We start from the raw sequence: 26,281 nt of genomic DNA on the forward strand, positions 1-26,281 counted from the left end.
GTCTCTATACTCTTGAGCTTCTAGCCTACCGAGAAAATAGCACTAAAAATAACTTTACAGCATCAGTGCTTTGAAGGAAAGGAAATGGTTCTTTGTGATTGTGCTCATTGTTTGATAACTATGTCTTTTAGCTTGATATTTTCGTTACTCTGATATCTCTACATGTCAGATGCCCCTTCCTGGTGGAGGTAAAGATTGGATTTTTATGGAGTTGAGGTGGGGTGGGGGTAAGGGAGAGAAGAGAACATGAAAGGTGAAAAGGTGAGCCAAGCCAGATTCTTAGGAGAAAATCAAGGTTCAAGTACCATGTTTCGAATATCAGATAGAGGTGGGAGTTGAGTTTAGGGGTCTCTGGGCCAGAAGGTTGAAGCTGTGAAGAGCTAAAACTAGAGCAAAATATGTCTAAACAAGCAAGGAGGGTGGAGGGGAGGTTCTTAGGGGGTCATCTAGAATCCAGGCAAGTGTCGACAATTCACCTTTTACGGTCAGGCAGATAAGAGTATTTGGGAGGCAGGATGGAGGGATAGGGCCATAGGTCCAACCCTTATTGGACCCTTATCCTCATCTCTAATCTAATTGAGAGGCTTGTCTCTGAACTGTACATCAGCGTATACTCAGGCTGAGGTTTGGAAATAGACGTCGTTTTGAATAGGTGTTGAAGAAGAAAAGTATGTCTTTAGTGCTTTCCATCTTCCCATCAAGACTGGAAAGGTCCCATTCCCTATTCTGCTCCCTCCTCTTGTGAGCATAATTCCTTCCTGAGTTTCATCTCCAATTTAGACAAATTAACTTGAACTTAAGTTTTAATGGCTGAAAACAAAAAAATTTCTCCCTTACAGCTAGCATTTGTGTTTTAACAGGGGCTTTCAAAAATATGTTAACCCAAGGAATGAGTAATTTGGGAATTCCAAGCACCAGGGTAGGGCTGGTACTTGGAATGGGGAGAGGGGGACGCCCCTCAAATTGTGTCCTGGAAACATTGGCTTTCTCTCTTTAACCATGATTCTGGTTTTGATTAAAGAGGAAGGGCTCCCTTGGGGGGCCAGCATTGGCATTCCTTTTAGTGAGTTCTGTGGGTTTTATTCATGGCAAGCAGAGCCCTTGACTGGATGCACACACACTCAGACTTCCTATAAAACATTGCATGATGCTTACCCATAGGCACTTTTTGGCAAAATGGAAAAAATAGGTTTTTGGTTTTTTTTTTTTAATTTTATTTATTTATTTTTTAATGGTGGCATTGGTTAATGAAATCTAATAAGTTCCAGCTGTATACTTTAACAGTAAGGCATATAAACATGGTTTTTAAAATTATTGATAATTTGAAAAAGGCATGCTTCTTGACTCAGAAAGGCCTGATTCTACATATAACTAGGAGAGCTGGGCATCTGTCTGTATATGGACTTGCTGTTGGAAGACAGGAAAAGCTAAGTGTTAACATCATGCATTGCTCCTTCTGGGTAAGTGAGGAGAATGGACTCTTAATTTTAATACTTCAGTTACCTACAATATTGGGGAGTGAATAAAAGCATCCTCTGCTCTTTAAGAATTTACATAGGCATTTCTTACTTGTACCTAAACATCTTTGATGCTGTCCCTCTCAAATCTCTGTGGAAATGCTGTGCTCCCAAATGGGTGAGGGAAATACTGCGCTAAAAATTAGAGGAATAGACTCAGAATGGGGGACAGGGAAAGGTGGTATGTCCAGGTTTTCATCTTTATTTTCTCTCCTTTCTTGGAACGTAATGAAAACCTTAAAGGCAAATTTAAAATGTCTCCTCTGCATTATTCCCCTACTTTTGCTTGAGCAGTTCTGGTGATCAGAACCACACAAGAACATCTAGTCTTTGGTTGTAGCACTCGATTCAAAGTTTTCATTATCTGGAGCTGAAGTCTGGCTCTCTATAACTTCCAGTTATTGGAACTACTTGCCCTCCAGCAACAGTGCATGTGTCATCCTATAGGAGAGCCCTTTAATATTTGCAGATGAGTATCATACTTGCAGGTTTCTCATCTCCAAGTTCAATACCCCCAGTCCTTTCAACTGTTCCTCATTTGACATACTTTCATTATTCTCTAGTGAATTGTGCTACACCATCTCTTGATAAACTCTAATTTGTCAGTGTCATTCAAGTATAACCAACTTCACTGAACATACCACAAGTGATGTGGTCTGATAAGCACAGACTATGGTTACCAAATTGAATTGAGATTGAATTAATTTTTAATTAGCCATGCCACACTAACATTTATGTGACTTTTACATTTACTATGTGTCAGCTATTTCTCTATTGAACATTTATTCCACTTCACATTCGTTATTTTAAACCTTAAGTGCAGATCTTCACGCTTACCTTCATGAGATTCGATATGCTAGTATCAGACTCTCTTTTTAGGCTTTATGCATATTAATTTAGCTGACCAACTGACCAGTAGCTACCTGGCTCATTTTTGTGTCATCTGCACATTTGAAAGCAGATGTATAATTTCTGTGTTTTCATTCATAGTTTTACTAAACATGTGAAAGTGAAAAAGTAAAAAACCAAGTCTTTAGCTTCACTCTGGTATCAGTCTATTAAACAAGAATGATTCCTGGCATTTGGTTCTTGAAAAATGAATGAATCAATTAATACCATGTCCTCATCCCCCATATTTAATCCATCACCATATCCTTGATAATAATCCTAAATATTGCTTAAATCTATCTTCTTCTTTCTACTTCTGCCCCTAACACCCTAGACCAAATGGCCACCTTCTTTACTTAAATGACTAGAGTAGCCAACTGATTGGTCTTCTGGCATCTGTTCTGGCTTCCCTACTATCCATTTGCTACACAGTAGCCAAAGACATCTTTTCAAAATGCAAACCTGATTATGTCACTTCTCTGTTTTAATTTCTTCAGTGTTTCACATTGTTCTCAGAATAAAGACTAAAGTCCTTAACTGACCCATAAGGTGAGCATGGTCTCGCCAGCCTTGTCTCTCACCTCTCTAGTCATTTTGGCATATCAGCCTTCTGCCTCGGTGCCTTTGCACATGCTGTTTCCTTTGCCTAGAATCCTTCCAAACCACCACCAACCCTTTACCTACTTAGCGCTTGTTCAATCTGTTTGTTTACCTATTGGTGCATTATAAACTGCCCTGAAATTTTAACAGCTTAACACAGTGAGTATCTTACTCTCTCACACACCATGTGTGAGTCAGAAATTTGGGCAGGCTTCTAAGTGATTTTTCTGTTTCTCATGACACCAACTAAGGTTACCTGGTGGTGTTAAGCTAATGAATAGACTAGTCTAGAGCTGCACTGTCCAATTCAATAGCCACTAGTCACATATGGCTACTGATCACTTGAAGTATTACGGCTTGTCTTAATTAAGATGTGCCATAAGTGTAAAACACAAAAGGTTTTGAAGATTTAGTACAGGAAAAAAGAATGTAAAATGTCCATTAATAATTTTTATTTTGATTCCATGTTGAGATTATAATATTTTAGATATGTTGGATCAAATAAAATATACTATTAAAGTTAATTTCACCTATTTCTATTTAATTTTTTTAATGTGGCTACTAGAAAATTTCAAATTACATATGTGGTTTGCATTATATTTCTATTGGACTGTGCTGATCTAAAGCAAGGGTTTTTTTTTTTTCAAAAGGCCAGGTAGAAAATATATTCAGCTTTGTAGGACATATGGTCTCTGTCACAGCTATTCAGCTCTATTGTAGTGCAAAAGCAGTCAGAAACAATAATTAAATAAATGTGTATGGCTGCATTCCAACAAAATTTTATTTGTAAATATAGGTGGTGGCTAGATTTGGTCTGCAGGCTACAGTTTGCTGACCTCTAAGCTAGAAAATTCAAGATTTTATTCACATGCCTGGTGGCTTGGTATCGATGTCTGGAAAGCTAAGCTCAACTGGAACTATTGACTCAAACACCTACACGTGGCTTCTCCGGCATAGTGGCCTCAGGGTAGTGGAACATCTAACATGATGGCTCAGAGCCCCAGAGAGCATATTCCAAGAAAGACGGAAGCTGTCTTATGATCTAGACTCGGATGTCCCAAATCTCCCTTCTACTCACTCTATTGGTCAAACAAGTCTCTAAGGCTAGCCCAAATTCAAGAATAGATTAGATTCCACCTCTTCGTGGGCAAGCAGCAAATAATATGTATCTACCTTTAATCTACCACATCATTCTTCAAATCTCAGTTTAGACTAGTCATAGTATAGTTTTTCAAAGTACCATGAACCTCTCCTTTGAGCACTTGTCATCATTATAATTTTACATTTATTCGTGTGATTATTCAATCATTATCTTGCTTCTCTACTAAATTGTAAGCAATCCCATAAAGAAGACCCGTTTCTGGTTTTGTTATATTCCCAGCACCTAGCACGATGCCCGACTCAATAAATATTTGTTGAATGAATGAACAATATCAGGGCATGGCTTTTCAGCCAAGCAACTGTATTAATATTGATCCCACATTTTTCCATACTACTCTCAAGCATATCACGAGACACCCTGTCAGAATCCTTGTAGAAATTCAGATACATTCAATTCTCAGCATATTTCTTATTCTACACTTCTGAAACTTTATGAAAAAAGGAAATAAGCCTACCCTATTCCTCCCAGTACCTCAAAGATAATAATAGCTGTCCTAAAGGTATAGCTTTAGGTTCTGGTGATCTGAGAAGTAATCCATGTAGCATGTCACACCAGGGGCAAGGCAAGACCCCAGGAAGTTTGTGCTCCCACTTCATATCACTCTCTTCTCACCTAGCTGATAGTGCCAATCCAGCAAGCCTGCCTTGTCCAGTCACAGTATGAACTGGTGAAGGTAAAGGGTCAGGCCCTGAGTGCTTTCCTCCCTCCACAAAGGTTGTGGTGTCTCTTGCTTTGTTTGGAGCAAGGACAATTGTATGCGTGGGGAGATGAGCGTACAATAATGGACCTTGAGTTGTAATTTGTGAACCTTAGTTTTCTTTTTAGTACTGGGTGGAAGACAAAGACCTACACATTTTACATTCCCTTGCAGCCTCGAAAATAAGCCTGACTCTGAGTAAATTTAGTAAATGTTTGCATGAGAAATGGTCTCAGTGAACAACCTTCCTAGGACATCAGCAAACATAGCATTTTTTCCTGGTACCTCGATCACAGCTAATATTCTAGACAAAGTTGCGAAATAGGGCACATTTTCTTTGTTGCTCCCCAACTTCTGCCTTGAAATTCTCTCACTTCCCACATCGTATCTGCACTTCCCTGTTTCACCCCACTTCTGTCTACCACCAGCCTACACCCTTTTTACTGCCTTTTGCCTGCACTAGATCCCACATGTCCTTCAGACCTGAGATGCAAAAGATCCCTTCTTTATTCCCTCCTTTTTCTGCCCAAATACTATTTCCCCAGAGCTTTCCTAAGCAAAAGGCTTAGCTGGAACATAGTAACACGTGCCTGGAACTAAGCCCATGCCAGGAGACTGATTATCTGTCCAGGGCTGGAGGGGAGATGAACATTCTCTGCCTGAAAAATAATGGGTGCTCAAACAATATTTGGGGAATAAATGGAAACTCAAGACAGAAACTCCCCTGATACAAAGGGACACTTTTGGCCACATCCCAACCCCCATCCCAGCCTGTTTCCCTGCATGTCACACTCTAATTCCAAGAGCCATCATTACAACTGGCCCTGGGAACGTGCTGCTCCCTTGTTACTCTGAGACTGGGTAAAATCTAAATCCTTTTCACTCACCCCCACAGCACAGCTGAAACTAGCTGGAACTTTTCAAGGAACTTCATCGGTTTTTAAAAAGAACACAGTGAGGCTGTATGGGTTTAAATCTCAACTCTGTCATTAACTAAACAGCTGGCTAGAGCAAGTTCCTTAACCTCTCTGAGACTCCATTTCCTCATCTGTAACATGGGGGTAAATAATCCCACCTTATTGTGAAAACGAATAGTGTAATTAGTCATTCAGCTGACTCTCGCGTTCTAGGCATATAAAGTAAGGGAAAGTGGTGTACAGTGGTTGCTCTTCTTTGGTTTCTGAAGTGAACCTCCAGCTGTATGGGAACTGCTCATTTCAGGTTATGAACAGTTCACTCACCTATAGACCTTATTCCGTTCACAGCTGACAGAAATCTCTCAGAGACTCTCCCCCATAAATTCTTAGGTTCTTTCCTCTTGCATTCTCCTTTTTGCTCTCTCCCTCCAAAAGCAAGAGTTTCTACTTCTCAGGAGAAAGCAATGACTCGTGCTTGTGGTTGAGAATTCATTCCTGGGGAGCAGTGATGTTTCTGTTTTTCTTCAGAGCCATTAACACTGAAGAAGCTGGCTTACTAACCCAATGCTTCACCCTCACACACAATGACTAGAGGTGAGAGAAATTCTTCACGTGAGGTATTTGTACTTTATAAAAGAGAATCATGTCAATCTTAAGTATTTTAGCAACATATTTTAATAAGGTCTCTGACAAACTAAGTGTACAAAATGTTGTTCAAGACAGTGTACACTCTTCAAATGAATGTTAGTGACGTTTAGGACTGTCACTGCTGTCCCCAAATCCTTGAAGGGCTTTAGCGAAGTGTGGTGGGCTTATTCTGGGTAGTTCCAGAGAACAACATCAGTATCAATAAGAAGAGAAGGCAGCTTCTCACTTAGGGAAAGAGAGTTTGCAAATAGTGAAGTCAAAATGTTGTTGACTTCCTTCTTATACCCAGTGCTCTTCCTCACTGTGTGAATTACAAGGACAGACCATTTATCAAAGATTTCCTAGGGCCAATAATTTCATGTAATTATTTGAATTCAAGGTGATTTCTTCAATTTATGTCCCTGTTCAATACATCATACCAGGGGGAAAAAAATCTTTAATTAGGTCGATACTGCTTTTTGCTTCACACACAATGAAACATTCCTGTATTAGGTGGGAGATCAGACTCAAAGGGTTCCTGAGATTCTATGATAAATAGAATTCTGGCAGCGATTTAATATGAGGGAGTGCACAGGCATCAGACAATGAACTCTCTTTCCAGGCTGTGTCAGCTTACCAGGTGTCAGCTTTGGCCCAACAGATAATGCCCAAGATCTGAAATCTATTAAAATCACTGGAAAGGAAAGGGAGAGCAATTAGGAGCAATATGAGGTTCATATGTTGAACACTCATTTTGTGCTTTAATGGCTGAATATATTTGCAACTCATTATCATAACACACAAATTTTCAAATTAGGTACTAATTAGCACTACTTTTTAAAAACAAAAGAGATTCCACAAATCGATAAGGGAAATAAGAAAAAGGCCAAAGACCTAAATTAAAAATAGGTAACGGAAATGTATGGACAGTCATGGAACAGGAAGTCTAATTTTTTATACGTTTGAAAAGATGCCGATACTCATAATAAAAGAAATTCATTTTAAAACTACAGTGAGAACTACCTCTCACCCATTGGGATACACACACACACACACACACACACACACACACACAAAACCCGAAATAACGAGTGTTGGCAAAGACATGGTGAAATTGCAACTCTTGTGCACTTTTAATGGGAGTATAAAATGGTGCGGCTGCTGTGAAAAACAGTATGCAGTTCTTTGAAAAAAAAAATAGAATTACTGAATGTATATATATGCCTTACTGTTGAATTGTATGCCTGAAACTTACTGGATTTTGTTAACTAATGCCACCAAAATAAAAATTTAAATTAAAAAATAAATAAAATAAAATAAAATAAAATAAAAATAGAATTACTACATGATCCAGTAATTCCACTTCTGAGTATATGCCCAAAAGAAATGAGAGCAGGGTCTCGAAGATATATTTGTATGTCCATGTTCATAGAGCATTATTCACAATAGCCAAAAGGCAGAAGCAACTCAAATGTCCATCCATAGATTAATGGATAAATAAAGTGTGGCATATAGCTATCTATCTATCTATCTCTCTACCTATCTATCTATCTATCTATCTCTCTATCTCTCTCTCTATCTACCTATCTATCTATCTATCTATCTATCTATCTATCTATCTATCTATCTATCTATCTAATATAGAATATTATTCAGCCTTTAGAAGAAAGGAAATTCTGACATATGCTATGACATGGATGAACCTTGAATACATTATGCTAAATGAAATAAGCCAATCACAGAAGACAAATACTGTATGATTTCACTTTATATGAGGTACCTAGAGTAGTCAAATTTCTGGAGACAGGGGCTGAGAGGAGGAGAGGAGAATGGAGAGTTTTTGTTTACTGGGTATAGAGTTTCAGTTGTGGAAGATGAAAAGAGTCCTGGAGAGGGATGGTGGCGATGATTGCACAACAATGCGGTGTACTTGGTGCCACTGTACACTGAACAAATTAGTAACATGGTAAATTACCCAAATTTACCCAAATTATTATACCACAATGAAAAATAATTTTTAAAAATTACAATGAGGTGTCATTTTAACCTTCTCTATTGGTAAAGATTACAAATTAAAAAACCATACTATGTTGGCAAAAGTGGCATGAAAATAAGTACACTCATGTTTTGTTGGTAGGAGCATAAACATAGTCTTGGGAGAGAACAAATTTTCAACATCTGTGAAGATTAAAATTGTGATACTCTTTTGACCCTTTAGTCAGGCCATTGTACTTCTAGGAAGATAGCTTACTCTCGGGTATGTGATTTGACATATGATTAGGTTTATCACTGCAGCAAAAGATTGGAAAATATAGGTGCTGGCAAAATAAATTATTGCTATCCAATAGAATACAACAGAATAATATGCAACTGTTAGAATTAGGATATTCTAATATCCTAATCTAGTGTGTGCGGATGCAGAACAATCTCCAAGGTAGTGGTAAGTGTGCAAAAGTGTGTATACTGCGCTACTGGTGTTTAAAAATAAAGTGAAAAAAAAATAGGTCTATGTTTTCATTTTGTTTTACCTAAACTAATACAAGTAGAGGCAAGAAACTATCAATAGGTAACAGTGGTCACTCCAGTTATGTCTACTAGGGAAAACCAGACAGCTAGGGGACAAGGTTGAGAGAGAGACTTGCTTTCCACTACTTATCACCTTTACTTTTTAAATTTAGTACCATATGCAAATATGATGTGGTCAAAATTTTTTAATCACAAAAAAGGGATTATAGTCTAGAAGGGAAGAAACATAACAGATACTTTTAGCCCAAAGCTTTGCGCTAAATGCTATGAGAAGAGAGGAAGGGTGTCTAGGGATCAGGGATGGCTTCTAGACAATCCACTCCCAAGGAAGAAATTTCTGCTGTTGGATCGGGAACAGTTAGTTGTGCATCTTTTCCTAAGCCTTGATTTGTTTCCATTTTATAGACAGGTCTATAAATTAAGTTTTTCTTTCACTTTGGCTATTAAATTACAAGCCAAACTCATGATCTGCACCATGCAGGGTAGGCGGATTCCTGCGCTAAGCATTTACCTTGGCCTTGTACTTGACTCCATTTTTTATTTCTGCAATTGATTTGCCTTCCACCTCTTTTTAATGTTGGTCATCTTTCTTTATTCTATGCTTCCCTATAAGTCACTCTATAGCCTTTTTGGTCTAAGTTGGGATAAGTAGGTAAGTGCAGAAAGAGGGAGGGAAGGAGAGGAAAAGAGAGAAGATAGAGGTTATAAAGCGATGCCTGTCATTTTCCTTGGCTCTGTCATTTAGATTAAGTGAATATTGTTGTGCTTGGTTCTCAAAGCAGGGTCTTTATACCAGCATCATCATCATCATCTGTGAGTTTGTTAGACATGGGTTTTACCCAAATTACTAAATCAGAATCTCTGTTAACGAGGCCCAGAAAACTGCTTTAACATACTCTTTCATATGTTTTTTTAAGCACATTAAAGTTTGAGAACCACAAAGAAACCAAAGGAATGTTAATTTCTAAACATAAATATTTTCCCGTCGCCCCCATCATACCCAGTATATTAGCCAAGATAAGTTATACTAACTACTGCAACAAGCAATGCAAAAAAATTCATTAGCTTAAGACAGTAAAAGTTTATTTTTTGCTCATGTCACAGTCTAGTATGAATAAGGGCTAGAGAGAGCTATTTTGTTCATTTGTTCAGCAAACCAGCTTCCTTTCACAGGAGGCTTTGCCATCCTCTAGGCTCTTGGACTTCTCCTCTGGTTCCTCTGCATTCAAGACGGTAGGAGAGGGAGAAAAGAGAGGCATTTTAGTGACAGGTCTGAAAGCAACACCCATATCTTTTGCCCACAATTCCCTCAGCGAGAACCCAATCACATGGCCCTCCTAACTGAAGGGGAGGTTGGGAAATAGGGCATATCTGTGGAGCTAGCGGGGGAAAGGAAATGGCTGTGGTGAACACATAGCATGGTCTCTGTCACACACATGGTCCTAAGTGAATCCAAAACTTAGCTTGTCATGTTTTGGTTTTTAGTTTCGTTTTTTAATCATGTTTTATTTTTTCTTTTCAATTTTAGCACTATGGAACTGAGCAAGACTCTCTTTGTGATGGCTCTCCTGCTCTCTGGTAAGAACCTTTGGCTTTGTAAAGTCCTAGAATTCTTTACTGTCTCGTGATGAGTGTGACCACTGCAAGCCCAAGCCTTGATGGGTTTTACTCACTTTCTATCCAGCGCTGCACAATACTACATGCAAAAAAAAAAAAAAAAGACTTTTCTAGAGAAGAAGGAAACATCATGATTAAGAACAGGTATCTCAGCTGATGGCAGGCCTGGCCTGGCATGGAGCCTGATACCTTCTGTGCATCCTCCTCCTCTGCCATCTACATTCACGGTACCGGATATACAAAGTAGGTTTGCCTGGCCTGTCCAGGAGCCAGAGGAATGTCTCTGCTCTGACAGCCCTGAAGCTTAACCTTTTTACTCCATATATTTTCTCTTCTGATCTTCTCTATTCTTATTTCTGGCATTTTCAGGCTTTTAAAAAATAGCTAATAGGCTTCTAAAAGCCTCCTTTCATTAAGAAGCATTGATTTTCATGTTCTCTACCTTCCCTCTCCCCTCCTCTGCTTTCCCCACCAGCCCACATCAGTAGATCATTCTTGCCCCTGCTTACTGGGAGGATCAAAAATCCCAGCCCTGCTACTACCGACATCAGTGACCTTCCGCTAGTAGCAGCAGCAGATTTACCATGAAGCTCATAAAGCTGGGCTACAGGGTTTCCCACTTGCACAAGTCCTATCCAAAGCTCCTCTAAGACTCCATGAGGGGCTCTACCACTGTGGTCATGTGTCTTATGCTTGGGTAAAATTTTCAAAAGTAAGATATTTTAACCACAATAAGTTAAGACCATCACCTCTTTTTACTGCTAATTTTCTCTCCATCACATTCTCCTCCTGTTGGGTGGTATTTTGTAATTGAATTCTGCATTTCTTTTCTTAAGGAGCCCACCCCCCACTCCTACCCCCCAAAGAAAGGAAAGAAATGTTAAAAGCATCAAGCCTCACAGAACTCAGATCTTCCCTGTTTGCTTTTCCTCTCTAAGTTTCAGTTTCTTTATATGTTACTGGGTTGGTGGAGGTTCCTGCCACACATTGTGTGACTGGGTGCCTTTAGTTTCTCCTGTCCTATCCCTTCCCCATTCTCAGCACTGAGAGGGAAGCCTCCCAACGCACATCCTGGTGTGGGGTAGACAGGGAAGGTGAGTCAAGCCTGCAGTTCGGTTGCAGCAGCATGGAGGCTGCCCCTGACTAACTGGCCTGGTGATTAGTTCAGCTCTGGCTGTAGCAGTGCTAGATATTTTCAGCCACACCTGGGCAGACCCTGTTTGGGTGTTTTCTACATATGATTCAGATAGTAACTGACACCAGCAAGTAGAGAAACCATTCACTAAGATAGAGAGGACAGGAAAGTTTGAAAGGAAGGAAGAGAATATCTATTGTTATCTAAGTAGAAATATCCAGCAGGCAGTTGGCTAGCTGGAACTCTAGCGAAAGTTATTGGCTGGAGATAAGCATCTGTGAAGTATTAATTTATATTTGGCAGTTGAATCCATGGGGTTAGAGGAGAAACACCAGAGAGAGTGTGGAAAGTAAAGAGAAGGTCAAGAGCAGGCACTCGAGATATTTAAGGAGTGATCAGAGAAAAATTACCAGGAAAGAATAGAGTTTCAAGAAGAGATGGCCAACAATGTGACATTCAACAGTGTGGTCAAGTAAGATTAGGTCTGAAAAGTGTTCTGGATTTGGCAGTGGTGAGAAGTCACTGACAACATTTGCCAGGGAAGTTTCAGCAGAGAGTTGGGGGACTGAGGCTGGGAATGAAGGCAGCAATTGCTGCTTACTCTTCCAAGGAGTTTGACTATAAGAGAAAGATAAACTATAAGCAGTAGCAGAGGAAACTGCCGAAGTAACTGCTATGAGGAAGGAAGAGGGTGGTAGGCAGGGCGAGCAGCCCAGAGGCTAAGTTAAATGGGATGGGAGACTGCAGACTTGTGGTCTGAATAATTAAGTAACTTCAGGAATTTTCAAGCATTCAGGTGTAAGAATAGATATGTAGATCAAAAGTAGAGTGTTGGGATGAATTCTGCACAAAAGGGTAAGTTTATTGAAGCTACTGGCGAGAGAATGATTGAAAAGATATACTATTGCTGTGCTGTCCAACATGATAGCCACTAGCCACATGTGGTTATTTAAATCAGTTAAAATTAAATAAGATTAAAATTTCAGATCTCAGTCACATTAGCCACATATCGAATGCTCAGTGGGTACAGTGGCTGGTGACTACCATATTGGTCAGTACAAATATAGAACATTTCTGTCATTGCAGGGTTCTTTTGAAAAGCACTGCACTATAGGGTCTAGAATGGATAGACTCAAGGTCTTGATGAAAGTGAAGAACAGATATAGGTGAAGCAATCAAGAGCAAATCTTAGAGGAAGATATCTTGTGGACAGAGATAGGTACATTGAGGTTTAAGATTCTCAGGGCGGAGTTATTCTTGGTGATAAGGTTCAGGATTATGTCATGGGAAAGGGGCTGCTGGAACAGCCTGTGGATGAAGATCTCCAAAGTGGAGAAGGTCAAAAAACTTTGAGGCAAGGTTGTTGGTGAACTCATCCATGCTGAAATCACCCAGTTGATAGTAATAATTGGTTGGAAAGAAAGACCTGGCATCTGACGTCAAAATGCTCAGTGAGCAAGGAAGTAGTGACAAATGATTAATAGCTAACAGCCATGAGAGACAGGGACACCTCCAAAGGGAAGGGTGTTGCTCTAGGTCCCCATGAAGTATGATAAAACAAACAGTGGCTGGGGCAAGTGGTGTCCTTTGAGTTGGGCCAGATTTTAATGAAAGCACAACCTCGGGGGAAACATTCAATGAAGAGTTTGAGAATGTAGAAGAGTTTATTATAATGGGAAGAGGCTTCCAGAGGGCCTAGTAAAGATTTAAAGGAAGTTTAATAAAAGGAGAAAATTTCTTGAGTACGAATAAGCATAGTAACATGAGGAATAAATGATCCTTGGATATATAAGACACGCATTTGAGATAGTGGGCAGGTAGTGGTCAGAAGACTAAAGTTCCAGATGGGGTCAGAGATCTCACGAGGTTAGAAGACTCTAGTTTTTGTGTAACATTTAAACAGTATATTGCTGAGGAAGTCCTCAAGTATCATTTGAAAGAAGCTCTTCCAGCTGATTAGGGAGATATCTAGACGTATTCTTGAGTGCCTAGCTCCTGACATCATCATGGCCACAAATTACAACTAGACCCAGACCACATTTATTACTCAAGTGCTGGGGGAGGGAGAGAATCTCAATGCTTATAATCACTGGAGTCCTAGTGAGTACAGTAGCTGGATGGCCTGAGGTCTGGGAATATAACAGTGGAGGACTAAAGCCACTTAGGAAAAAGAGACATTGAGCTAAATCTTTCTCAAATCATCAGAGAAGGGATCAGTATGAGTAGTTTTGAATGATGTCATGGAAGCTAGTGGTTGGTGAGGAGCTATGGACTATAAATTGTGAAATACTTTCAGTTCCACTCAGAATGAGCTTCAGAGTGATTTCTACCCCAAGATGAGAAGAGAGAGTTTGGCTGGAAACCAACTGTTCCTGTCATTGTCTCCTCTGTTCCACTCTGGAGACAGAGATAGACATTCTGTATCACAGCTTCTCAAACTGGAGCGCTTGTTAAAATGCAGATTCTGATTCTGTAGGTCTGGGTGGGGCCAGAGATTCTGCATTTCTGACCAGCCCCGCTTCCCTGAAACCCTTACGCCACCTTACCCTGTAATGCTGATGCCTTTATAACACACCACATTTTTGGTTGGTTGGTGAGGAGGGAAGCAGTTAGATGGGTGGAAGAAAAAGCCTTTATAATCTTTGGGAGAGAGGTCCTAGGTCAGAGAAGTTGGACGAGTCTATGAGTGAAGAGAGTAGGTAAGAAGGAGAGAAGGTACTGTGAGGCACAGCAGAGAAACAACTATAAATCAGGAAGAAAGAAGTCAAAGGTGATGTCATTTCCAGGCCCAAAATGTACAGTTGACTCTTGAATAACAACATTGACCATTAACTGGCAGAATTTCCAACTGTGTGTTTGGTTTCTCCATTAGGTCATTTGCCCTATGTCATATGGCAAGTTACTGAAACAACCAGAATTGATTTCCCCAGAGATAGATGCCAGAAGCTTTTATAGTAGGTGGCACTCCTACCCTATAATCCAGAGTTTAGCAAAGATGTAGCAAGAGGCTCAGGATTACCTTGTAAGGTAATTACTGAACATGGTATATTTTCCTTAGATCTCCTTTTCACTATTTCGGGTACCCAGGTATATTTTCTCACCTCCCTCCATGGGGATGTATCCTGTACAGACACTGCATTTTATACTTTCAAGTGCTTCACAGGATTCTAGAGGGCAGAATGCAATAGGCAGTGATTCAAACTTGTGCCAGCTCTCATGGACACCTGGAGTCCTCTTCCCTTCGAGTTCAAGACCACCCCGAACCCCCTGATTATTTGTTTTCACTGGGCCACTCTGCACCACGTTTGATTTTTCCAAGTGTGTGTCACTGGTATTTGTCCTACTTCCTCTTAGAAGAGAAGCTTATTTGTCAGATCGATTTAACTTCCCCTAGTACCCCTCAAAGAGCACCTCAAATGAAACTCCTCTCATCTCTCTCACCAACCTTCCTCCTCTTTCATCCTTAATGTCAACATCCCTTTACTGAAGTCCTGAATGATGAAACTTTATTCAGAACCCACCCTAACTTCCTTCCCAAGGTGTCATCTAACATTATATTAACTAAGAAACAGCATATTTCCCCTAACCCTGCACTTCTCACCCACCACTAATTTCTTGGCCAAGTCTCAAGTAATTAATTGTGTGACCCAGAATAGGTCCTACAAAAACCCTAACAATCAATGTCATTTAAGAAATTAGTTGGAACGTATGCCTTCCATAAACTCTAATATGCCCTCAGGGAATAAAGACTTTCTCTGAACTCTCCCAGTGTCTCCTCCAGGGGTTGTAAAAATTTCCAGGGCAAAGCATATTGGGAAGAGCAAGGTAGTGGTAGTCGGGGTTTCCCCAATACTCCAAAAGCACATCCTCACCTTCCCATCTATGATTCATTTCCAGCAGTTCATTCATGTCCAGCATTTCATTCATGTACCTTAAATGATCTTTGACCACCACAATCCCAAAGCAACCATCATATTTGCCCAGTTCTCTTTCTGATCCCTGAAAGAGCTTAGAGAGGTCACTGAGATTAGAGGCTTCAGTTGACTATTTGTGTCATTTCCAAACTGTTTTGTATCCTTAAGAGAGCTGGCCTTGAGAACAGCAGTCATGAGGGAAACTCTCTAAAGGGAACTATTTGAATAGTGAAGATATTATTTAATGTCATCCCCACCTATTGAGGCATAATGAAAAGAGGGATATCAGATTGCAACCATTATCAGAAATCTTTTCGCCATAGCAGGCCAAGGAATAGGGATTAGAGAGGGTAAGGGAAAGCTTTTGGTGATAGTATAGAAATAATGAGGCCTGTAATAGCTACAGCAAAAAGAATCAAAATTCAGTTTAAAGGAAGATAACAGATGAGTTGTCCAACTGCTGGTTCTGGGTTTAAATTCACAGAACTATAGTACCAGAAAAATCCATAGAACAGTTAGTTCACCCCTCCATTAAAGAGATGAGGAAACTGAGCCTCATAGCAGTTACATGCGTACAAAGTCACAGACATTTAATTAGCAGTAGAGTGAGAACAAAGTTCCGTTCTCCAGATGCCAAGATGTATGCACAGTCCCAGAGCTCGATATGTGTTTCTTTAATCTCATTACTGACAAGGTAGCATCTGGGTATTGTATAAAGAGAAATAGAGTTGTTGTTTTTCTTCCCTCCTGTTTCTTCATCCCCAATCTCCACCTTTCTTTTCTTTTCTTTTTTTTTTAGGTGCTGCTTCCATGAAAAGCCAGGCATATTTCAATGAGACTGGAGACCTTCCATGCCACTTTACAAACTCTCAAAACATAAGCCTTGATGAGCTGGTAGTATTTTGGCAGAACCAGGATAAGCTGGTTCTGTATGAGCTATACAAAGGCGAAGAGAATCCTCAAAATGTTCACCCCAAGTATAAGGGCCGCGCAAGCTTTGACCAGAACAACTGGGCCCTGCAACTCCACAATGTTCAGATCAAGGACACGGGCACGTATCAGTGTTTCATCCATCACAAAGGGCCCCAAGGACTCGTTTCCATCCACCAAATGAGTTCTGACCTGTCAGTGCTTGGTATGTTGTGTTCACATCCCTGGCCTTCTAGATGAGACTGCAAGGAGCAGTGAAATGTTGGTGGGGGAGGGGGGAACTTGTAGAGAAAAGGCAGAGGACAGCCATTTCTGGGAAGTCCATGTGAACATAATGCAGGAGTAAGGAACTGAAATTCCTTTGTACTTTCTATAGTTTGCTTCTGAAGGTTCAGTAAGAATTTGCTTTCGGGATAAAATAGAGTTAACTGAATGAAGGTAATGTGGCTACATAAAAACCATGAATAATTTGGCCATTACTGTTTATATAACCATATAGGCCTCGAATCTCTTTTACATTCATTTCTCCTTGGTCCAAGATTTCTCACCCACTGAATCTTTGCCTAGAGCTCCCAGCAAGGGTGACAGCTAACTAATTTGGGTTTTCCCTTCAACCTCCCAGAGGTTGCCCATGAGTTGTTTGCTGCCCAAGCATGACCCCAGTTGACAAGAGGGAAATAACCCAATGCACATAGTACAAAAACTGGCATACCAGCTCCTCTGTTTCTCCAGGCCTTGACGAGCCTAAATGTCAGCACAGTTTTTTTTTTTAATTATACAGTAAAATTAGTTATTTTTATTTTGGTGTAAAGTTCTATAACTTTAACTTATGTATAGATTTTGTAACCACCACTCTAAACAAGATATAAAACATTTCCAACATCCTAAAAACATTTCCTCATGCTATCTCTTTATAATCATACCCTTATCACACCCATAATCTCTGTTTTGCATCCCATAAGCTTGCCTTTTTGAGAATGCGTAAATGGAGGCAGTAAGCATGTAACCTTTAAGACAGGCTTCTTTTATTCAACATAATGCCTTTGAGATACATTCAAGTTGTTGCATGTATCAAAAGTCTGTTTCTTCTGATTGTCCAGTAGCATTCTATTGTTTATCCACTCAACCCTTGAAAAGACATTGGGTTGTTTTCAGTTTGAAGCTATTATAAATAGAGCTTCTCTAAACATTCAGGTACCAGTCTTTGTATGAACATAAATTTTCATTTCTCTAGGGTAGATACCCTGGTGTGGGATTACTAGATCCAGATTAATTGTTGATGAAAACGAAAAAGGCAGGTTAACATCACAGAGTTTCTGAAACCACAGAGTAAAGCAGAGGCAAAAATAGAAATAGACTAAGGACTAACTCTCTTTAAGCTCCATGTGACTCAAACTAGGCTACGGGGTGTTTGGAGCATTTAACCAAGTGCTAAATCAATGTTTTCAAAGTATGGCCAGGTACTATAGAGGAATACGTTGTGTTTTACATGGGACACAATCAGTTTTGTTTTATTTTAATAGTTTTATATTTAGTTCAATATGTATTAGAAAAATTTTGATTGACTCATGCAATCTGTGCTTTCACAGATGTTGCTACTGCTACAGTAGGCAGCACCTTCTACAGACTACACAGAGTATAAGCAGAGTGCTTTGGTATTGTGTTGATATAGCAAAATTTGTAAAGATGACATGCAAATCACTGAAGTTTCAGAAACGATATACTAAATTATATACTAGTGTGTAGAACCTGTAAACAACCTTGTAACTATATAAGGAGATCGAGGATTTGGCTGGCAGAAGGGGCTAGGTGTCAGTGATCTTCAATAGCCATAAAAATCTGGATGGCAAACAAGGCAAGAGAAGCTCTGTATTTACCAAGATCATATAGTTTTCCTAAAAATAGCTGGGTTTGCCTGATAGTATATATGGCGAAGTCACCTTGACAGTCGTGCCCAAAACTAGTATTCTGAATTTCTAAATCCAAAATGCTCATCCACTCATTTACTACCATCCTACATGGGTTTCTGAAAGATATGGCCCCAAGCATCCCAGCACCATGAACTCTGTTAGTTCCTGGTGGAACTTTAGTCTCAATCCCTTTCTGCTCTCTTGGTCTGGTGAGCTGGAAGGTACCACATGGGACACGTGGATCCTAAAGTCAGACCACTTCTCTTTTCAAAGAGTTCATTCCCTAGAACAGTGGCCTCATTATAAATCTTTGGTGACTCAGTTTCAGCCCTCCTATCACTCAGAGAGCATCCCCTTGGTTTGCGTACTGGAAGTACACATGGCCCCAAACTCCATTACTAAAAAATAAATGCAAGATCATTATGTGGCTTTCACCATGGGATCCCAGGTGTGCCCCCAGAGAGTACCCACATCAGGTACCTAACTATTTGCTTTTCTCTTCTGGATACACCTAAATTTACATTGACTTTTTTTTTTTTATCTCTATTCTGTTTTCAGCTAACTTCAGTCAACCCAAAATAATAATTTCCAATAGAACAGAAAATTCTGACACCATAAATTTGACCTGCTCATCTATACAAGGTTACCCAAAACCTAAGAAGATGTCTTTTGTGCTAAAAACTAAGAACTCAACTACCGAGTATGATGTTATCATGAATATACTTCAAGATAATTTCACAGACCTGTATGACGTTTCTATCAGCTTGTCTATTTCGGTGTCTCCTGAAAGAAATGTGAGCATCTTCTGTGTCCTGCAGCCTGACTCAACACAGACACAGCTTGTCTCCCAACCTTACAATATAGGTAAAGCTGCTTCTCAAGACTATTTATTTTACCAGGCATTATACACAAATGGGTATGGCAGATTATCCAATGTCCCCTGATTGCCAGGAAACTTACAACTGAGCCCTTTTTTTTTTTTTTTAACTATTAAGAGGGACTCAGACAGAGGGCTCCTGCAGCTTCCCTCTGAGTTATTAGGGTCCAGGGAGGCTATGAACCTATGTTGCCACTTGAGGGTGCTACGTTCTTGGCCCTGAAACTGGAATTGGTCTTTGGGCTACCTTTGGGATAGAAGATTCAAGTTTAGTCAGAAAATGCAGAATTGCCATCCAAGCTAAAATTTTCCATTTGTTAACACACACACACACACACACACACACACATTCACACACACCCACACACACACACATCATGTATACATACATACAGCTCTTGTTATGATTACAGAACCATTCTAGACATTGTTTGTTGCAGGGGTGAAAACTAAAAGGTATAAGACATTCTCTCTGTCCTTGAGGACCTTCCAATAGAATTAGAACTCCATGAGGTACATACTTGAAAATTGGATTTTAAAAAGATTGAATTGGAATCTAAATTATATCCCATGGAAATGTGTGACTAAATTTAAAAACAAGAGTGACTGATAATCAGTTTTGTAGACAATCAGACATAGATAAGTTCTTTGAGAGTCAGGAAAGTTTTCCTAAAAGAGATGGGATCTCATAACACAAAAGAAATAATTAACTTAATAAGTGTGGTGAAGAGATGACAAGTACTTAGACATATGGTGGCTTCCTCAATGGGAAGAAAAACTCTGAGACAGCCTCCAGGCTTATAAAGTGAGAGGACCACTATTGATTAGCAGTATCCAACATGGGCACAGGTGGTAGTGGTGGGCTTTAGCACCTATGTGTCAAGGAAAGACTCAGAAGCAGAAATCTCGTGATATGTTGACAAAGTAGTATGGAGACCAGTCCAGCTATAGAAAAGGGCTGAAACTAAGCAGTGTCCTCTAATAGGAGCCTGCCAGTTTAAAGTTGCAGCTTTGCCCTTGAGGAAATGCATCTGTATTTGAAACCCCACTTTTGAGGAGCAGTAACTGTAAGATTCTTACCTGGAATAAAGGCTCTCTGCCCTCATACTGCCCCCATCACTGCTTGTTCTGATCCTGACGCCTCTCCCTATGTACTTACCTCCTGCTTGCCTTGGCTCCTTCTCCAGCTATGGCCTCTTGCTTTGTCCTCTCCTAAGTCATCCTTCCAACTCTTTGCTCCATCCTCTGGCATTGCTGCATCCTGTCTCTTGATGTCTCATTGTTAATCATGACTTGGTCTATGGACCAATCCTTAGGTACAGCCCCTGGGGCCAGTACCAACCAGCCAACTTTACCAGTAGGCCAATCCTCTCTCCTGGGACTAATTTCCTCCACTCATACACCTCCTCCTCTGAGAGCCCAGTAAATGGTGAGGCCACCCAGCCTTCCCTGGTTGCTTCTACTGTAGCTTCTCAGTATGATAAGAGGCTTCTCTCTGAAGTTCAGCACCTTTCTGGAGCCACCAACATCACCACATATAATATGCTCTGGGCCTTCTGCCATGGCTCCCACAGTCTACAATTGAATAGGTCCTTGCTACCACTATAACTTCACCTTTCTGCTGTTTCTCAACGACTGCCCAAACCTTCCTAGCTACCACCATCTTCAGAAAAGTTTCAGCTATATCTGCCTCAGGAAGATTGGGCTTGCCTCTCTGTGTCTTTATTCTATGGCTTGATCTAAGATAGGTTAGACCCTGAGTCAAAGAACCTTTTTAGGTGTCAAAAAGTAGCAGTTTTCATGTTAACAAGTACAATACCTACCCTCCCCCCCCACCCCCCTGCCACACACACACACCCTTTACTGGGAATGCCGAATGGACTCAAGTGGAATAAACTAGGACAGACTCAGAAAGTGGTGAATAAGGCCTACAGTGCCAAGAATTCCTCTTTTTAATGCCCCAAGAACAAGGATTGGGTCCATAAACTGCAGCTAAGCTAATGGGAGGTCAACTGGTCCTATTTTCCTGATTAACTACCGGAACTGTTCCTATAAATGTCTATAAAGTAGACCACTCAGTTCTAAGATTTCCTCCCCCAAAGCCCGTTTTTCAGCTTTCTAGAAACTCGGGAGTCTCCATGCAGCTCCTGACCTTCCAGGAGCTGATTCTGACGCTGATTCTGACTCTGATTCCTCAGGGCATTAAGAGATAGCAAAGTTTTTCTAGTAGGTGAGACAGGCTGAAACCCACGCTTAAGGAACTCTGTTGTGTCCCCAGTAGAAAAAACAAACAAACAAATAAAAAACAACCTGGAGGTAGGACACCTATGAGGAAGCTGCTATATTTGTCCAGGTACAAGGTATCTGGAGCCTGATCTAAAGATGATAGCGGATGGAGGAATTAATACAAGGGAAACTTTAGGACCTGAGACCTGATTACATATAGGGCTGAGAAAGCAGAGCATCACACAGATGACTATACATTCAGAGCCTCAACACAGGTACTTTCTCCAGATTCCAGAACCTAGGGTCAGGTGGACCCTCTTCTAGATCATAGTCATTGTCATCTTAGCCTCTGAGAAGGAAAGGGAGCTTGGTCCAGGGATTGGCCAGAGGCACTGGCTTGGTTCTTGGTTAGCTGCTGAAGATCCTAAGACAGAGACTTTCTATGGCCTCATTTTGTAGATTTCAGGTTCCTCTGGCAGTAGAGCCCTGGGGAGATGCCAGCATGTAAATAATAGAACAGTGTTAATTATTAACCTTTTATAATCAACCTTCTTGGCTGATTGAAAACTTGTGGTCATTTCTAGATGCAAAGCCACCTATGCCTACCCCAGACCGTGTCCTGACTGTGGCCTTACTTCTTCTACTGTTTATGTCTGTGTGTGGGTTGTTCGTTCTAATACTAATGAAAAGGAAGAGGAAGCAGCCTGGCCCCTCTCGTGAATGTGGTGAGTCAGTGCTTGTCCCATCTGCAGAGCGCCACTGTGTAGCTACTTCCCTATCAGCTGCATTCTGGAGCTTGTTTGCCCAGCCCAGACTGGCAACAAAACCAGCAGGTGGTTGGAGGGAGAGGTTTCCCCTCTGGACCCCACTTAGACGGGACTCAGCAGCTGATAAGGTGGCTCTGGATTTCTAGGAAAAGGCAACATTTCTAATCTGAGGTTTACAAATATACTGCCGGCTTCCAGACAAAGCACATTATTCCTTGCTTTACCTACCTCACTTCATTAGATTACTGTGAGAATTCAACGAAGTAAAGGGTGAAAACATGGCTAAATGTTAGTAATTATGGACCTGGTAGGTTTCAAGTAGGGGTGGTGAGAAGGGTAGCATTAGATGACCGTAACATTTGCCTTCTCATCTCTAAAAGTCTAAGTTTCATGCTCCTGCTTTTCTTCAGACCATATATATCTTTTGCCTTTTAAAAGTCTAGGTTTCCTGAGAAGTTAGATGAATTGTTCCCCACAGACTTTTAAAAATAATATTAACGTCTGTTGATTACCAAGTATTACACATCCATTAACATATACTGAAAGTAAAAATCACTTATACTTCCACTAGTAAGAAAAAAATTATTATGCTGACAATACTTCAGTATGTATCTTTCAAATTTTTCTATGTATAAATCTGTTATTTTATGTAAGTGAAATATCATAAGGACTATTTTTTACAATTTGGATAATAGCACATATTTTTGTACTTTTGTACAAAATGTAGAATGAAAATATTCAATATTATTAAATATTATTCTACAGCATCATTTTAAATGGCTGCAAGATATTATATTATGTGGATACGCCTCAATTTATTTAATCAACTCCATATTGTTGGACACTTGAATTGTTCCCACAGTTTTACTATTGTAAACAGAACTGCATTCATCAACCTCCCCACTTCTGTTGTAAAAGTGGCCTATATAGACTTTATAATAACCCCATGCCTATATGTGGTTTGGGCTGTTTTGGGTGATGCTGTAAGATAAGACTGAACTTTATCTCAGTAATTGCCTCCGGTGGAAGTTTAGTTGGTATTAATAATTAAGATAATCTCCTTACTCACTTATGGTAAAAAGTACTAGATGAGTAATGCTTCTGGTCGGCATCTTATTTAAGATTTTAGTGTACTGATTTTAAGATCCATCTGGAAAATGGATAACATTATCACTCATTTGTTTCATCTTGCTGTATTTAAAAACAAGATATTGGGGAGTGATTATCCAATTTCAATAAATTAACACAAAGCACATGGCAAAGCAATTCAAACTGCTAAATAGGGGGTGTGCTGAGAGATTTGTCTGATACAAAAGTGTAAACTTTGGAGCACAAGATCAGATGTATGGATGTACCATACTTGTCCAGGTTTGTCTTTTCAAAGTGAGCATTTTGAGCTTCTCCTTCTTTCAACCTCATCATCGTTAAAATTAGCTAAATGTGCAGAAGCAACCTTCAGCTTAGGAATAAGATGTCTCTTAAATTTGTTTTCACATTGAAATGATTAGATTACAAATAAAACAAAGAAAAAGGGTTGGAGAAAGGAGAGTAAGAATGTTTCTTTCTCCAAGAGGCAATTAGAAAAATTCAAGAGACTAGATAAGGGAGATAAAGAGAAGGATGTGTGTTTACACATGAGAGAAGTTGCAACGGAGTTTAAGAAGCTATATGTGTGCATGCGAGATGGTCAAATTGAGCTATGAGTGGTAAAAGGCAGAAGACAACTGAGAGCACAGCACATATATGACCCCGCTGCAAGAATGCGATAGAGAATACTGGTAGGAAAAAGTTGTTTGGTCAGACGGTCACCTGTGCCAGTGAGTTTGGTCAAAGAAAAGAGTCTTGAGGAAGGGAGATGTGCCAAGAAATTATGAAATGTAGCTATGAGATGTTTGTAAATTTGGGTTCTATAACTTCAGCAATGTTTACACTTGCTTTGTGGATATCTCTGGCATTGGCTATATGATAAACAGAATAATGCTCCCAACAATGTGTCCACCTCCTATACCCCAGAAGCTATAATATGTTATATTACATGACAAAGGGGCTTTACATATGTGATTATCCAGGTGGGCCAAATCTAATCACATGAGTCAGAGAACTTTTCCCAGCTTGTTTAGAAGACGAGATAAAAGGAGAAGAGATCCAAAGCTTGAGACAGGCTCAAACTACCATTGTAGGCTTTGAAGATGGAGGAAGGGGCCACAAGCCAAGAAATGTGGGCAGCCTCTAGAAGCTAAGAATGGTCCTCAGCTGAGAGCAAGAAAATGGGGATCTTAGCCCCTACAACCACAGGAACTAAATTCTGCCAACAGACAGACATGGAAGCAGTCACGATCCATCCACAGAAACACAAGCTTACTGATAACAAGTAGGAACTTCTTTCCTTAAAATGGGTTTCTCCTCTCCCATCCAATTCCTAACTTTGTGGTCCTAGACTAACTCAATCTTAGAGTCGCGCCATTTCCAGTGTTTAGTTCAGTGGCCTCACAGTGGTTGCTTCCGGAACCACACATTTTAAGCTGCTAATAAAAGGGAAATACCATGGTTATTCTAGTTAGTTTCTAATCTCTCTTCTCTTTTATTTATTTATTTATTTATTTCAAAATAAGGCAAATAAGGCATGAGAAATTGTAACCTTAAATTACTGTCGTTTCCCATTCAGAAGCTACTTTATTAGCTTACTCACTGGGGAGAAAGACTGAAATAGCTCCTCCTGAAGCTTTACTTCCTCATTTGGGTCTGTGTGACTGAAACCCGTATGTAATAGTGTCCTAGCAACCACAGTTTTTATAACTTGCCTCCCTCCACCAAATCTGAAAGAGTCTCAGCTCTTTCAGGAATGATTTCTTAAAGGGCAAAGGTCTTTTCCAAAATAAACCGTTTTTATCACCATTTAAGCAGAAACCTTCACAGGGCTTAAAAACTAAAAGTTGGTGGTATCATCACATCTGCCCTTCAAAATACTCGTAATGAGCACATTATTTTTAAGACCTTTCATAAAAATAGAACCTAACCAGATTTTTTGTGTCTGGAAGCTCAGTCAAATAAGAAATAGCTCAGATAACCAAGGAAGCTTAGCCAGAAAAAAAAGCCTTGAGGAGGACACTGCCTTCAAATACCTGAAGAGCTGCTATAAGATACAAAGATCATATTTAACTGCGGCTCTAAAGGGCATCTCAATGGGTGAAGGTTATAAGAAGGTATAGGAAATAAGAGACTTTTCTAACAATTAAAGCTCTTTTAAAATTATGTAGAAGATATAGCATTGCTATATCTCCTTCCTCACATGAAGGATTTACTGCTGCAGGAATGCCCTTCGCCCATAAACAACTAGACATCAGACAAACCATAACTGTTTCCAGACACTGAACAACAGGCTGCAGAAAACTGTAGTCCCAAAGAGAAAAGATGAGGTGAGCCCTATACTGCCTGGAGTCCAGTGCCCAGACTGCTCTGAAGGTAGGGGGAGCCCTGATACCAAAACTAGAAAAAGCATTACAAAAAAAGAAAACTACACACATCCCTTATGAACAATCCTTAGCAAAATTAGCAACTAAAATGTAGCAATATATTAAAAGTATGATACATCATGATAAATTGGGGTTTATTCTAGAACCATAAAATAGGTTCTACATATAAAAATCAAACATAAAAATTCACCATGTTGACAGACTTAAAAAAATCATGTAATTATATCAATGCATACAGAAAATGCATTTGGAAAAATTAATACTCATTTATAATTTTAAAAAAGAAAGAAAAATTCTTATAAAAGTAGAAATACAAAGGCACTTTCTCAACCTGACAAAGAACATCTACCAAAATTCTTCAGTTAGCATCATATTTAATGATAAAAGACTGATTGCTTTCTACCTAAAATCAGGAATAAAGCAAGAATGTCACTCTCACTATTTTTTGTTCAACATCCTACTGGGGATCCTAGCCAGTGCAACAAGTCTAGAAGAAAA

At 39.8% G+C, this 26,281-nt stretch overlaps 1 protein-coding gene across 8 annotated transcripts in view; it reads left to right on the forward strand.

Moving 5' to 3' along the window:
* Positions 1–26,281, forward strand: part of CD86 (CD86 molecule) — a 60,157-nt gene that overhangs the window by 15,946 nt on the left and 17,930 nt on the right. For 7 of the 8 annotated variants that reach the window (XM_039843174.1, XM_039843172.1, XM_039843173.1 and 4 more), the window contains exons 2-5: positions 10,463–10,512; positions 16,400–16,735; positions 18,999–19,304; positions 22,128–22,268. In XM_039843174.1, the coding sequence (XP_039699108.1) occupies positions 10,463–10,512; positions 16,400–16,735; positions 18,999–19,304; positions 22,128–22,268 (833 nt within the window). The remainder of the gene's footprint in view (positions 1–10,462; positions 10,513–16,399; positions 16,736–18,998; positions 19,305–22,127; positions 22,269–26,281) is intronic. The other variant, XM_039843177.1, reaches the window with a different exon arrangement.

Source organism: Pteropus medius, unplaced genomic scaffold, assembly GCF_902729225.1.
Source record: "Pteropus medius unplaced genomic scaffold, Ma_sr-lr_union100, whole genome shotgun sequence".
NCBI lineage: Eukaryota > Metazoa > Chordata > Mammalia > Chiroptera > Pteropodidae > Pteropus > Pteropus medius.